Source organism: Phyllostomus hastatus, unplaced genomic scaffold (genome assembly GCF_019186645.2).
Source record: "Phyllostomus hastatus isolate PE091 unplaced genomic scaffold, TTU_PhHast_1.1 phas_contig_62, whole genome shotgun sequence".
Classification (NCBI taxonomy): Eukaryota; Metazoa; Chordata; class Mammalia; order Chiroptera; family Phyllostomidae; genus Phyllostomus; species Phyllostomus hastatus.
The window spans coordinates 11,205,361-11,221,954 of record NW_025333921.1 but is presented as its reverse complement, the minus strand read 5'-3'; the positions used below and the strand labels follow the sequence as shown (position 1 = coordinate 11,221,954).

At 33.6% G+C, this 16,594-nt stretch overlaps 1 protein-coding gene across 1 annotated transcript in view; it reads left to right on the top strand.

The window, feature by feature from the left end:
- Positions 1 to 16,594, top strand: part of MDGA2 (MAM domain containing glycosylphosphatidylinositol anchor 2) — an 835,187-nt gene that overhangs the window by 712,720 nt on the left and 105,873 nt on the right. Inside the window, exon 9 of the mRNA XM_045848684.1 lies at positions 4,999 to 5,268. Coding sequence (XP_045704640.1) covers positions 4,999 to 5,268 — 270 coding nt within the window. The remainder of the gene's footprint in view (positions 1 to 4,998; positions 5,269 to 16,594) is intronic.

Here is a 16,594-nt window from a genome sequence, read left to right as displayed (position 1 = left end):
AGAATATGGCCACAGCTAGATCTTGCGTAACATTGAAGGCCTGTTTTAAAAGCAGGAGTGAGTCAATAACATGTTCTCAGCTAGAGGATGACAAGAGCTGATTTCTGTTATAAAAGAACTTTTGGCTAATCTCAGAAGAAGGGGAGAAGGTCAAAAGAGAAAGCACATTGGCCCTGTTTGAAGGTGATAGCAGGACATTTGTAGTAGTCCATGGGAGAGGTGATAGTAGTGATAGAGGTTGAGAGAAATGTGTAAACTAATATAATTTGAAATTAAAATCAATAGGAATAAATACCTTCTCTAATCATAGACAATATTCTTGAACAAATGGCTGCCATTCCTGATCTCTACTATTTATCTAACCATGCATTTGCCAAATCCTGTAAAATAGATTACATATACTCTTCAAAAAATGCTTTCACCATAATCATTAATGATATTTAACTTATCAGAAAAAATTGATATTTTCAGCCTTGTTTCTTGCTAACATTTGACACATTTGATTATTTCATATTCTTTGAAACATTCAACTTCTTTTAACTTTTGTAACACAACTCTCTGAATTCATGTATTTTTCCACTTAAGAATATTTATTATCCTTTAATAGCCTTGAGTTTCCCCTAACTCCATAGTCATCATATTTAAGAGGTAAATTAAAATTTGGCTTTTTATTTTTATTTGTTAATACTTACTCAGAGTTATCTCAATGGAACCATAGCCTGCAGTCAGCCCTCCATTCTGAAATTTTAGATATGTATTTCCACTTGGCTAACAGAGACATGTAGTTCTTGGCATATAACAGAAAAAATGTTCTGTAAAACCCTTCCATTACAAAGAACTTAAATTGTTGGGAAATATTCTAAAAATATTATTAAAGTCGTGAAATGTTTATTTTAAACATACCAAGCCAAAGTTATGCAAAAGCAGTATAATCAGGCTGCTTTTATCCTCAGAGCATTTGCTGATGATAGCCTATTTGAGCATCAGTTTCGAGGGCACCTCTGGGCAAGGGGTACAAAACCCCAAACTCTTCCCCCAAGAAGTTGGAGCTCAAAGGACTCTATCCATGGGTAAGGGCAAAGCAAAGTAAGCTTAGTCTATACATTCCCAATCCCAAGTGAGTGCAAAGAAACCTGCCTTTGAAGTGAGCAGAATAGGGGTGATTTGGGAAGCCATACATGAAGTTATAATCACAAGCTAGATGGTTATGTGGATTTTTATTTCAAATTTATACTACATGGATGAGTAAAATAAAACCTTAAGCCATGAACTTAAATTAAAGAGACCTTAGACACTGATGCCAATACTTGGCTGTGGACACAAATCTTTCTAGAGGAAGAAATGACCATCTTAGGCATCAAAGTAGTCCCACTATATTTTTTTAAAGAACAATGTATATCATAGAATTCGAATTAACAAAAAATACACAGAGACAAGGTATCCTGAGGTGGGAAAATCCCTTGGAACCATAATTGGAAGTATCAAACAGTATAAAATAATTACTTTGTTTAAAGAAATAAAGAATACTACATTTGTAGGTAATTGTAAGTATTATAAAAGTGTCATGACATAAGAAAATGACACAAAACATTTATAAATGAAAGCTAAATTATTTTAATTAAAAACAAAATGAATTCGTTTAGCCCATTAAGCAGAGTTGAGGAAAAAATAATGAACTAAATTAGCTCCGAAAAATGTATTTATAATGCAATACAGAAAAACCAAGAAATGGAAAATTTGGAGAATAAGTTAAGAGGCATGGAAGACAGGATGAAATGGATCCTTTAACGAGGATAGAAAAAAGAGAACACCGGTATTATTTGAAGAGCTAATAATGAGAGGTTTTCAAAAATCACCTAGATGAAAGACACCAAACTTAAATCAATAGATTTAAGAAGTCCAGAAAATCCCTACTTATAAGTAAAATAAAACCCCATGCCTGAAAACATTATATTGAAACTATAGAGAATAAAAAACAAGAAGATTTAAAAATACTGGGTAGAAAAGAAAATGTGCACTTTAAAGTGTGAGACTTTGACCTTACTGCTCCACAGCAATGGTGGTCATCTGAAAAGAGTAGAATAATGTCCTGATGTGCCAAAAGAAAATAGTTGCTAACCTGCAATCATGTGCACAAGAAAAATATCCTTTAATGATGAAGTTAAAAATATTTTTAGAAAATCATGATTAGAAAGTTCACTAAAGATCATTCTAAATGATGTAGTTTAGGCAAAAGGAAAGTGATCACAGACTTGGAGCGTTCATAATAAAAGAAGGAATTAAGGGTGAATAAGCTAGCGTATGACCAGATAATTCTAAATAAAGTTACAGGTATAAAATTTTAACAAAACGAGAGAACTGAAATTCATGGCTCAGTAACAAATGTCAGTATGGGAATAAAAGGACCAAAGTGTTGGAAGACTCTTATTTTGTCTAGAAAGGTAGGGGTATTAGTTGATGCTTTTAGATAACTTAAGATGCATGTTGCATGTTTTGGGGTATTCAGTGAGATAATAGAAACAGAGTAGTTAAATTCCCAACCAGTATAAGGAAAAACATTGGAATAAAGGAGTAATCCATCAATCTAAAAGAAAACAATCAAAGAAATAAAACAAATAGAAAGTACAAAATAAGAAGTTACATTTGTACCCAAATGTACCAATAGTTACAGTAAATGTAATATAAATAAAGTACAAACTTTTCTGATTAAAATACAGAGGTCATCAGACTTCCTTGAAAATATGGACTATACCCAGAGGCTGTTGAAAAAAGATGCTTGTAAAATATAAGAGTACCAAAAGCATGGAAGAATGGAAAAGACATAACATTTAATAACTACATGAATGCCAGGGTATCTATGTTAATATGAAACAAAATTTAGTTTTAGATAATAAACCATTAATAAGAATAAAGGGGATTATTTTATAATGGTAAAAGTTTCAATATTTCATTAGCATAAAGCAATTTTATCTGTATGTACTTAATAATATAGACTCAATATATGGAAATCAAAAAAGAGGATGGAACTACAAGAAGGGATTTAAAAAAAACTAATACCCTTTTAAAGTAATACAAATAGAGTACTAAGTAGGCAAAAATAAAACAAAACAAAACCCACCAAAAAACCCAACAACTATATAGAATGATTTGGACAACTCAGCTATGAGACTCGATGTGGTAGATCCACATTGCAACCCAAACATGCATACTATTCACGCTTTGAATCACACACAGAACTAGGCATCATGTGTGGTCCCATTGGTATTGCCTTAGTTCAGGACTTCACCAATGATCCTGCTGTTACTACTATAAGACTTTTTCCTTTGAGATTCATGCCCACCTTATCTGCCATAGTATTTTTTCTAAAAGATTGACTTAATCATACAAATTTTTTTTTAAAAAATTGGAGACCCTCAATACTAACAGGATAAAATCCAAATTTTCTAATATAACATTCAAGGATCCTTTCCATATTTATTTTCTCTCAAGCTCTCATGTACATTTGTGCACCAGCTATGCCAATTCGTTTATATTTCTCTGAACACTGCCCCCTCTCCATATCCTCCTTACCTTTGCACATACTAATCCCCCTACCTGGAATATCTTCTCTTGTTGCTTAATGACCTGATCATTTTCTGTGTATCCTGGAAGACATAGCTCAAGTGTCACCTTCCTTGAGACTCTTTGCCAGCTCAGTCTTTCTAAGTGTCATTCACTTCTTTACTTTCTACCCTACAATGTTTATTGTACTTCACTTTTATAAGTTAGCTATTTATATGTCTGCCTATTGTCTTAGACCATAAATTTACAAGCAGACAGGATTATTTTCTGATTGGTCATTTCTTTAATTATTAGCTTATATAGAAAGAGCTAAAACATTAAATTCATGAATAAAATTAGAATCAGAAGGATAATTTAAAGATATTTGTTAAAAGAAGCAAGAAGTATCAGTTAAATAAGTGACAGTGAGAGAGCAATGAAAAGTATATGCACTAACACAGAAAGAATATCACATGGGGTACATTTGGTGTGATGGTCCCGAAACCTTTTAGCATCTTGATGGAAGGGATACCAGGTGGAGTTGTACAGTTTTTGTATTGTGAACTCAAGAGGCTCCGATAAATATCTGATCAAGGATGTGATTTTATTGTGCAGTACAATCCTGAGTGGTCTTTTACAATTTTTTTTTATTAAATGAAGCCCATTGTTAGCATCCAGGAAATAATTGTCATTAATCATGACCATTTGTAGTCACTAAGAAAAGGATTATAATTTGACTACCAGAAATAATAAGAGGAGTATATAGCAACTTTTCAAAATCTTCCCATAAAAAAACAAATAGATTAGGTATGAAGTGTAGCAAGTTTTAATTATATGGAAAAAAATCACAATTTTTCCAGATAAATGCAACCCATTGCATTGGGTTGAAAACCACATCCACCTGTAGGTGCAATTTGTAACATTTGCTTGAGGTTCATGCATAATATTATGACCAGCAGTCAAATAAGTTCAGACTGAATGATTTAGAAACTAAATTTATATACTTGTGCTATTTTATTAAATAATGGGTACCCAAACCCCAATGACCGAGCCTCACGTGAAAATAATAGAATTCACTAATCTCTTAATCTGCCTCAAAGTTTCATTCCAGTTTGGAGACCGCATTTCATGCCCAGAACATCATTTGGTTGCTATCAGTATAAACAAAACAAAGTCATGATGATCTTTTTTGGGAAGCAGCTAGAAAGAAAAACTAAACTGTTAGTTTCACCTGCTAATGCATTTTTGAAGCAATGAGTCTCATTCACTGTCCACACTCAGCACATCAGTTTTCCACACCCAGCTCAAACTCCTGTGCCTGAAGATAGTCTCCACCCACCTCTTATACTCCTTCCCTGTTGCTGAACATGTTCTTAAATATAGCTTCTCATGATGAGAATAGCCATTGGCTTATTGCAACCTACATACTTTATCTGTTTGAACACCTCTTTCTCACAGATCCTCCTGCTGTGGAACCAGCATTTTTGGAAATCCGGCAAGGACAAGAACGAAGTATCACTATGAGCTGCAGGGTTCTGAGAGCTTATCCCATACGGGTACTGACCTATGAGTGGCGCTTGGGCAACAAACTATTACGGACCGGTCAGTTTGACTCTCAAGAGTACACAGAGTACCCGGTGAAGAGTCTTTCTAATGATAACTATGGGGTTTATAACTGTAGCATCATAAATGAAGCTGGAGCTGGGAGATGCAGCTTTCTTGTTACAGGTAAGATTCCAAATATTTTGCATATATATGCAAACATTTTGCAAATTTATGGAGCATATAATGAGCAACTCAACTGTTCTAATTAGAGCTCTATTCATTTGTTTTGAAGGCAAGTCTATTTTAGGAGATAAGATAGTTTATGTGTCTATAAAATTAGAAGTTTATAGAATTCGAGTAAAGTTGGTGATGAGGTTGGTTATTTTGAATGTTTTAGTAATAAAGTAACAAATATTAACTAGTTTTATTTAGGTCAAATTGCAGATATTAATTAATACATATTTTATTTTGCAAGTCTAAAACCCCCTGTGAACCAATGCCTGCTTTGAATTCTTAATAGAAATTGTGCTTTCTTTTTAAGGTTTTCTTAATTATTTACTACATCTTAATGTATGGTGAATCTCTATTTTGTTCTTGCTTACTATAAGTTCACAGATATTCAAAGGGAAAGCAGTAAAGATATATCACATACAATGAATTAGAAGTATCAATACTTTTTGATGCCATTATCTTTTAATGTATTAAAAGAAATCTCAAGTCTATATTAAGTCTTAGGTATTTATTTAAATTATGTTTATAATCTATATAGTAAAGTAAGTTTGTGCTATTTTTGAGATAGAGTTGAGGTACACACAAAAAGAATATACTTTTTTATTATTATTTTGTTCTATGTAAAATAATTTATAATAGTTGGAGTGTTTGTGCTAATAAAAGAAGAAGCTGGGCATTGCATAAAAATTGTATAAATAACAATTTTTAAAATTATGATTAAAATCTATCACACCTCATTAAAACATTTTCATTGCTTTGAGAAATGTTTGATTCCTGAAATAGAATATTAGGCAGATAAAATATAATTGATTAACCAAAGATGTCTTCTTTGCTGGATCTTATTACTTCTGATTTCATAATTGTACTTACTAACATTCAGCTGAACTTAAAGTTTTTCTACTTTGATTCTTAAAGTCAGCTATTAAAACTGACCCTGGCCCTACCCAGGCAGCTCAGTTCCTTAGAGTATCATCTGCATACGCCAAAGCTGTGGGGTTGACCTCCAGTCAGGGCACATAAAGAATCAATCAGTGAGTGTACAAATAGGTTGAACAACAAATTAATCTCTTTCACTCTTTCTCTCTCTCCTTTCCCCTAAGAAAATCAATAAATTTAAAAAATTAAAAACAAAGCCTGAAGTCCCTAGGATAGTATTACTTACATGATGATCTAACTGCTAATCTTTATCCCTAGGAATATTTAAAAAGGAAAGAGAATCTAGTGTATTACTCTATAGGGTAATTTAAGTGACATAATGCAATTTCATTCTATGTTTATATATTATTGTCTCAAAGCAATAAGAATCCTTCAAAGACAACTGTTTTCCATATATCGATACAAATGAAGCACTTTTCTTTCATTAATCTGACCAAACAAAACTATCCCATAAAATTAACTACATCCCTTTAGCAGTTTATACACATTCTAATTTTCTTTGGTGACACTGTTTTCCAACTTTAGTTTAGTTTAGACATTGCTGACTCAGCAAGATTTTCATTTGCTCTCTATTACGTGATCCAAATCCTATGTTTTTGAACTAGAAGACAAGCTGAGACCAGGAGAAAAACTAGATCCATTTTCCCATTTCAGACCCATGGGGTGCAATGAGTACATTTTGATACTTCCAGGAAGGAATAAATCTGCTGTGGGTTGCCTTGTAGAAGGAAAGGAAATAGCTCCATGTGTTAATTTGTTTCCAGTGTATGGTTTTACTTTTCAATCTTCAGGTCAACCTCATTGTTTCAATACCTTCACATACAATCTAAAATAGTATTGATGAATAGAAAGAGAAATTATTGAATTCCAAATGCGGTATAATCCAGGATAATGTATAAAGAAAATGATTTCATAAAAACAGACACTAGAAGAAACATTTAAAGGCCGTTACTTCACTAAAACATACCAGAAGTAATCTTTTTGAATTCCCTATGATACAAAACCCCTTGAAGCTATACAGAAGATCTGGAATATAGTATGTGCAAGGATACATATATTTTATGCATATATTCATTATCCACAAGACAGATTTTTGAAAACAGTTGTCTTCTCAGAACCAAATTAACTAAGAAAATTTTAAATTTTTATTGTTAAAACTATTTTACCATATTCAAGATAACTCTTTCACTCATCATAAATATTATATCATCACCCCAGAGTGGACTTGATCTCATTGCATAATACAATGTACAGAATTAAATAAAAAGCAATAGCAGCCTACACATCTCTATTTATTTTTGTTCCCAGAGAAGCTAAAAAATTCAGACCTCTTTTCTCTATGAATATCATGAGTAGGTGACGTGTGTAGGAATGTGGGGACAGGAGAGTGGAATTTTGTTCACTGAGCAATGATAGGGGGATTGAGAATATTTTCCTGAAAAGGAAAAAAGTAAGCAAGGGTATTTTGGGAACAGTGACCAGCCTAGCTGGTAGTGAACTATACATGTTAGAAAATATTAACTATAATACTACAACATACTAAAATTTTATTTATTTTATGCATTAAATTCATTAATAATGAAGTTGAGCTGAGTTCCTCTGTGGTTTAAGTAAGCTTTGTGCGCTATGGTAGAAACCCAAACACCAGGTATCATGTTTTCCTACGGGAGAATTCCCACAAGTTTTTGTAAATTTGTATATGCAGTTGTAAGTTCTTAGACTTGTAAATCATTAAGAACTTGATCAGTGGAGATACCTGAGGACCTGGAGGATGATATATACTGATCTAAAATATGAACAATTGAAGGTCTAGAAGAAAAGAACAAGAGACATTTTTTTTTTCAAGCACGGGGATCCAAGCATACTATGGTACACAAAGCCAGGGGATAAAAAAAAGAAAACTACACCTAGGAACACCATAATCCATTTGTAGAAAACTAAAACCAGAGAAAATTTTCAAAGCAACCAGGGTAAAAATGATATTCTGATAATATCCATGAAAATTACCACATTTTAGCAACAATGTTGGCCAGAAGATAATGGAACCACATCTCTAAATCTTTAAAATCTTTAAAATACTATCAGTTTATAATTTTATACCCAGTAAAATTATGCATTAAAATAGGGTCAAATAAATATGTTTTTCTGAAAAATGAAAGGTAGAGAATTAGCAGTCTGCAAAAGTGTACAACAAAATATGCCAAAGGATACTGTTTACACTAAAGGGAAGCATTATCAGTGAAAACCAGGATTTATAAGCAAAAAATATAGCCAGGATTTGGCAACAGCCTACGTGCTCACCAGTAGATGAGTGGATAAAAGAGCTGTGGTACATTTACTCAATGGAATGCCACACAGCAATAAAAAATAAGGAATTCTTACCTTTTGCCATAGCATGAATGGATCTGGACACTATTATGCTAAGTGAAATAAGCCAGTGAGTGAAAGACAAATATATAATGCCATTTATATGTGGAATTTAATGAAGAAAATAAACTAATGAGCAAAATAGAATTAGAGATATAGAAACATGGAACAGACTAGCAGCTGTAACAGGGAAGGGCAAGGTGGGTACTGGTTGAAAGAAGGCGAAGGGATTAGCCAAAACTGTGTATGCATGCCCACAGACATGGATAACTATGTCGGGATTGCCTGAGGGAGTGAGGGAGGTTGAGGGGGACAAAGGAGGAAAAATGGAGACAACTGTAATAGCATGGACAATATAATATTTTTTAAAAGAATAAAAAATATAGGATCTATTATTTTATGTTTTCTTATAGGAATTTATGGTTTCGGATTTTAAGCTCAGATCTTTAATCCATTTGAGTTCATTTTTTGTGTATGGTGAAAAACAAGGGCCAAATTTTATTCTTTTGGAAGTAAATATCCAGTTTTCTCAAAACCATTTATTGAAGAGAATCTTCTTTTTCATTGCGTATTCTTGGAACCCTCGATGAAAGTCAGCTGACTCAGAAATAAATTCATGGTTTATTTCTGGTGCTCTTAACACACTCTCACATATGCACAAACACAAAGAAATTTTCGAAGGCAATGGGTATGTTTCTTATCTGGATTGTGGAGATGGTAACATGAGGTATGCATATGTCCACACTTACCAAATTGTCTATATTAATTATGTCCAGGTTTTTGTATACTGATTATCTTAAATAAAGCCTAGAAAAAATGAAATGAAGCTGATATCCAGTAAATAAGTGGGTAAATATTTAAAAAACTGTTTCTTTTTTCTTGTAATTTCCCTAATAAATAGCCACACAAACAGTAGTCAGCAATTACAGCTTGGGGACCCACCAACTGCATTGGTAAATAAAGATTAATTGGAACTTAGTCTTCCCAGTTTATTTCTCTGTTGTCTGTGGCTGCTTTCATGCTACAACAAGGAAGGTGAGTAGCTGTAGCAATAACTATATGGCTCATAAACCTAAAATATTTACTAACAAGCGCTTCAAGGAAAAGTCAGCCAATCCTTGTTTTTTAGCAAAAATAATATGAAAAGTTAGGGCTTATAACATATTTAGAACTAGAATATCACAACAATAGCACAAATAATGGGGTTACTTTGTCCTATATTGTGGGAAGTGAGAAGTGAATAGAGGCTTCTGAGAACCAAGTGTGAAGTGAGATATATTAAGTTATACAATACTGACTTTTAAATGGAATCAATAAGTTAAAGTCACTCAGTTTTTAGCCCTATAGAGACTTGTAAAAAGATTTTTTTTAAGTGGTGCATGAAAAGAACCAAAATATATTTGAATTTACTTCAGAATGTCACAGGACAAGAGCAACAGATAAACAAAGTACTAGCAAAAACATTGGAAGGACAAGGAAATAAAGAGAAAGATGGTAAACTTTAACCCAATTACACAAACAATTACATGAAATTTAAAGTACCTTAACAGTCCAATTAGTTATCAGAAAAAAATATGACTGGATTTATAAAAAGTACATGCAAACTACGAGATACTGCTGTCTACGAGAAAGAGTAAATGCAAAAAATATACAGAGGAAGAAAGGAAAAGGGTGGAAGAACACAACAACACACCAACAACAGACGTAAGAAAGCTGACATGGCTGCATTAGTATCAGACAGAATGCACTTCACAGAAAACTTGTAGGTGCTAAAAAGGGACATTTGATAGCAATAAAGAGAAGTTTATAGAAAAGACCTAAAAGCTTTCTAAATATGTGCCTCTAATAATAGAGCTTCCAAATTCATAAATAAAAAGTGCAAGGAAAAATAGACTATTCTATAATTAGAGCTGAAGATTTTAACATCTATGAGTAATCAAGAAAATATGTACCCAGAAAATTACCAGTTTCAGAAGATCCAGAATATACTATCAAGCAAATTAAACTAATTGATATTTATAGATCATTACACTCAAAGTTGTAAACTATACTTGTACGTTATTTTCACGTCTACATAACTGATTACCACAATAGATTACATGCTGACCAAGCATTTTTCTTCTAAGATTGGGAGCAAGACAATAGTACCCACTTTTACCAGTCACAGATACTGTACCGCAGATTTGTATCACTGCAATAACACAAGAAAAGTAAATAAAATACATAAGAACAGAAAAGAAGAAGTAAAACTATTTCCATTCATAGATTAGATAGTTATTTTTGTAAACAATCTTAAAACTTTATAGGAAAATTGGTTTTAATTAATAAGATAAGAGTAGCATGGGATAAAAAATCAATATATAAAATTCATGATATTTCTGTATAATAGTTACATAATTGAAACTCAAATGTAAAAAATATTTCCAGCCCTGGTTGGTGTTGCTCACTGGATTGAGTGCCAGCCTGTGAACCAAAGGGCCAGCAGTTTGATTCCCAATCAGGGCATATGCCTAGGTTGCAGGCCAGGTCTCCAGTAGGGGATGCATCAGAGGCCAACACATTGACGTTTTTCTTCTACTCTGTCTCCCTCCCTTCACAACTCTTTAAAAATAAATAAATAAAATCTTTAAATGTTTTTCTAATTATATCAAAATGTGAATAAATTTAATGAAGTATGCACAAGACATACACTGAAAAATATAAAGTTACTGAGAAAAATTAAGCAAGACCTAAATAATCAGAGAAATTACCTTGTCCATAAATTGGAAGCATGACTATTGTTTTGATGCTTGTTCTCTCCAAATTCATGTATAGATTCAATGCATTATTAGGAAAGCTGCCATTATGACTTTTTTAATTGATAAACTTACTCTATATGTTGTTTGGAAAACTAAGGTCCAGTAATAGTTAAACATATTTTGGGGTAGAAAGGATTCATACTAATTGATTTCAAAATTATTGTAAAACTATAATAATCAAAATAATGTGGCTACTTTTATTAAATTTTACTTGTATTTTTTATGCAGTTACAGTCCCCACTTTTCCTCCTCTTTCCCACCTCCACTCAGTCCTATCCTCTTCCCTTCTCAAGGCAATCCCCGTGTTTTCATCCTTGTCCATGGGTTGTTTATAAACGTTCTTTAGTTAATCCCTTCACCGTCTTTCATTCTGTTTTTGTATAAGCACTTGAATCAATGAGATGGGATAGAGAATATAGAAATTGACCTCCATGGTAGCATATATGATACATGTATGGACAATTGAGTTTTTCAAAGTCATATAACCCATTGGGAAAATGGTAGTCTCCTGAATAAATTGTGATAGGCTAACTGTACATTCATGTTTAAAAATATATAAGCTTAATACCTCACACTACCCACAAAATTAATTTAAAATTGATTATAGATGTAAATATAAGAAGCTAAAACTATGAAGCTCTAGAGAAAACATAGAAGAAAATTTATACAAAGATTTCTTAGAGTGTAAACAAAATAAAAGCACCACTCATTAAAAAGTAATCTACAAACATCATCATGATTACAATCCTTCTGCTGTTTAAAAGACATCAGTAAGAAAAGAAAAGGCATAGACTGGAAGAAAATGTTTGAAAAACATGTTTGTGATAAAGGCTTATGTCTAGAACATATAAATCATTCTTAAAAATCAATAATAAGACAAATAATTTAATTAAAAAATTGGCAAAAACTTGAATAGACATTGCACAAAAGAGCATATAACTGATCAATAATTGCATAAAACTGGTGGCCATTATTAAATTTGAAATTTGAAAACTGGTGGCCATTATGAAATTTAAACCACAAGCACAATACTTCACATACTTTATAATGACTGAAGTTGAAAAATCTGACAATACCAGGTATTGATAAAAAAACAGAGTAACTGAGCTTTCAATCCAGCGATCCCACCACTGGGACTATACCCTAAGATCCCAGAATTACCAATTCAAAAGAACCTATGAGCCTCAATGTTCAAAGCAGTGTTATTTACAATAGCCAAAGTGCTGGAAACAGCCTAAGTGCCCATCAGTAAATGAGTGGATCAAAACACTGTGGTACATTTACATAATGGAATACTATACAGCAGAAAGAAAGAAGGAAATCATACCCTTCCTGGCAGCACACATGGAACTGGAGAGCATTATGCTAAGTGAAATAATCCAGATGGTGAAAGACAAATACCATATGATCTCACCTATAAGTGGAAACTAATCAACAAAACAAGCAAATGAGCAACATAGAATCAGAGACTTGAAAATAAAGAACAAATAGTGACCAGCCAGGAGGAGAGAGGGGGGTAACTGGGGAAAGAAGGTGAAGGGGCAAGCAAAGGAATACAAATAGAGGACTCATGGGCATGGACAATGTGGTAAATTGACTGTGGGAATGCAGGGGCAGGGTGGGGGTGAGCAATAGGGAAAAAGTGGGACAACTGTAACTGAACAATAATAAATGAAAATAATGATCATCTTTGGGTAAAAGTGTGGTAGGAAAAAAAACTCCAAAAGTTTCTTATGTTTTGTAACTGTAACACTTGCAAAATTTCACACAGGACTATAGAAGCTGACAAGTCATAACCAAAGCAACGGCCAGTTACTCAAGGTCGTACACAGACTCCCATGATAAGCTCCTGTGCTCTGTAGCTTCTGCAAATTCCTCCTGAGTTTTCTCTTTGTTTCCCATATAAGGTAGCTGGACCTAATTTCCGCATTCAGCTTCTGTAACCTAGCTTGCCACGTAGGTAGGAAGCCCAGGACTATTTAAACCCCGGGAGAGTAAGGATGGGTGCTCAGAGGATTTGGATGTTAACCACCCCCTCTTGGCCCCCGGGTAATAAAGTTTGTGCTTCATTATCTCCCCGCGTGTGGGTGGATTTTCCACAACAAAAGCTTTAAAAGTATTTCAATTCAATAAACCATTTTCTAATGTATAATTTAAACAGAAACAAAAAGAAAATAGAGTAACTAAAATTATCACAGACTGCTTTTGGAAATGCAAAATGGCATTGGTTTTTTGAAAATCACCTGTTAGTCTCTCATAATCTTAGACATGCACTTACCAAGTTATCTGACTATTTCACTCCTAGATGATTGCCCAACAGTAATGAAAGTGTATGTCTATACAAAGACTTATGCACAAACTTTAATAGCAGCTTTAATTGTAATAACCTCTAACTGGAAACATCCCAAATATCCATTAACAGCTAAAAGGATACACAACTTGTGATCTACTCATGAAAAGGAATTTCACTCAGTCATAACTGTGGGAAGAGCTACTGATAGCACACATTTTTATGGAAGGATGAATTTCAAAAACAGTATGTTGAGGAATCAGAACCAGACACTAAAGATGCACAGTTTTTTGTTACATTTCTATTGATTTCCTGAACAGGCAAAAAGAATATTTAGTAGTAGGAATTAGATTCTTATTTGGCCAGGGCTCACTGATTACAGAGGGGCAGGAGGCAACTTTCTGCTCTGATGGAAATCCCTTATATATGGATTGGGGGTGGGGATTACATAGCAACATATTTTTCTAACTCATCAAAATATGCTTTTAAAATGTATGAATTTTATTATATTTAAATTATACCTTAGTGAAATACTACTGAACAAATGGATGATATTTGATAATTAAAGTAGGGTTGGGATGGGAGGCATTTCATATTATAAATCACACTGTTCTATTTAATACTATCATGTATATAATTTTCCCAATCCATATTGTATTAATATATTCAAGGTAATTTTTTAAAGTGAATTGTTCCTCCAGAATCCTTTGTTCCTTTTTTCTCCTCCTAACTTCTAAACTACTCTGGTTTAGACAAAGACACAAAACTGGTTATATTCACAGTATCTCCCCTCCCAGGATAACTATCATCGTTTCTCAGTTATTCCCCTTACTTTAAGAGGTAGTGACCGTTGCATTTAGAATATAAAATGACCTAACATGTTTGGTAACAAAGGTCATCAGAAAGATAGGAACCAGGTTTTGGAGGATTAACACTTTGTAAGCAAGACTGTCACTGCTGAGTAGAATAAAGTAGAATAAAGGGAAGACAGAAATATCAGCATAACAACGTAGGTCACAGGATTCCAAAACTTTTCTCATAGCTTTCTGATATGATTTGGGGCAAGAATTAGGTATTGTTTGTAGCAAATAAGAGGATAACAACCTGAAATCACACATAGTTTTCAGTGAGAGAAAAAATAAAAACCTTCCTAGTATGTACTAACACCACAGAAGAATGAAAAAAAAGAAACCGCAATATAGAAATGAATACATATGTATGTGAATATTATGTGTTTAGTATTTCTTTCTTTTCAAGGGCCCTTTTAGCACTTTTAGTACAGTTGGATTTTTTAGTAGATATTGGGTGGTAAAAATAACTGATCCATGAAAGAATCTGGAACTAATTCTGTGGAATCAAAGCCATCTCCCAAACCTCCACGTGTCTAAGTGTCTGGCCTCTGCCCTTCGTCCCGGAGGGATGATCAATGGATACAGGCACTGTGAAACTTGTTGCGAAGGCATGCCAGAATCACACTCAGGCTGGTCAGAAGAGAGATTCCACAGGTGATTGCCCACAAACTGATCCGTCCTCCTTTACATGAGAGATTTTGTAACAAAGCTGTTAAGTTGCGAAAGTCAACAAAGGTTTTCTTTTTATAAATTCTTTTCAGGTTTCAGACCAGAAGATATAACCAAAGTCTTATCATTTCACATTACTTAAGAAATCTCCTTTCGTCATTGTGATGAACTTTGTCTATTTCTAAAGAACCTGTGACAGTTACTAGAAGTCTCAGGTTGCAACTGCAAGCAGACACCTCCTTTGCAGTTAGATCCAGGCTATATTGCTTCTTAGCAATATGATAAGAGCTGTTATTTATGCTCTACTCATTTTTTTCATACTATGAATCTTATTCATAGATCTTTTAGTTATTCTTAGAGAGTCATAACAGTTCAGTCTCAATAATTAGTTTTCTTTATTCACATCTAAATATACTTTATCAATTCGAGTTATATGTTTGGGTGAACATAAATGTCCTAGAAGATAAACAGTATACCTTCTGGGCTCCTCTCCAACTCACTTGAACACCTCTTGCTCCCTGCCTAAATGATATTCAGCACATTCATATTCAGCGATGGACCACCCACATATGCAGCAACAGCACTTGCCAAAAAGTTAATGTGGCCTGTAAGTACACCCTTGAACGTTCAGTTCTCCCCGCCTGAGAGCCACTGGCTCATCCATCTGTTCCCCTCTGAGCACGCTCCTCAACCAATGCTCCTTTCAATGAACACAAAGCTTTTAGATATTTTCTAACTTGTTAAGTTTTTAGGAAATGTATAGCTTTAAGGAATACATTTATTTGCAGCTTATTATTTATTCATTATATCTGAGTTAAACCTTTAATAAAATACATGCAATTCTCATTCTAGACATTTAGTTAATTCTATTTTATTAACTTGTGGATTGATGATGCTTTCAGATAATGATATAATAAGGCATTTCTGGTTGAGTCTCAGATTAAATTACAATTTAGGTTCCAGTACTCACGATGAGCAGAGTCGAGATCTTTTTTACATTAGTGGAAGTTATCATTTTAGGAAATCCCGCAGCTCTATAGTACTTGCGTATGTACAAAGGAAAACTGTCCATTTCTTGAAACAGATATGTCTCTGATACAGGAGCACATGTGATTGCAAGAGAAATAGAGCCTGCACTCAGTCCCACTTACCTCTTTGCCCAGGGACACTTGGAAGTGAGCAGTCATGCCCAGGATGCCAGGTGCTACAATAAAAAGGGCTCTGACAGTGTGGGTTCAGAATGTAGCTTTGTCACTCACCAGTTGCTTACTACAATGCAAATTGTTTAAGATCACTAATCTCGGCAGAAAACTATACTTGAACAACCACTAAAATAAAAAAAAATGTTTCATAAAAAGAAGAGATCA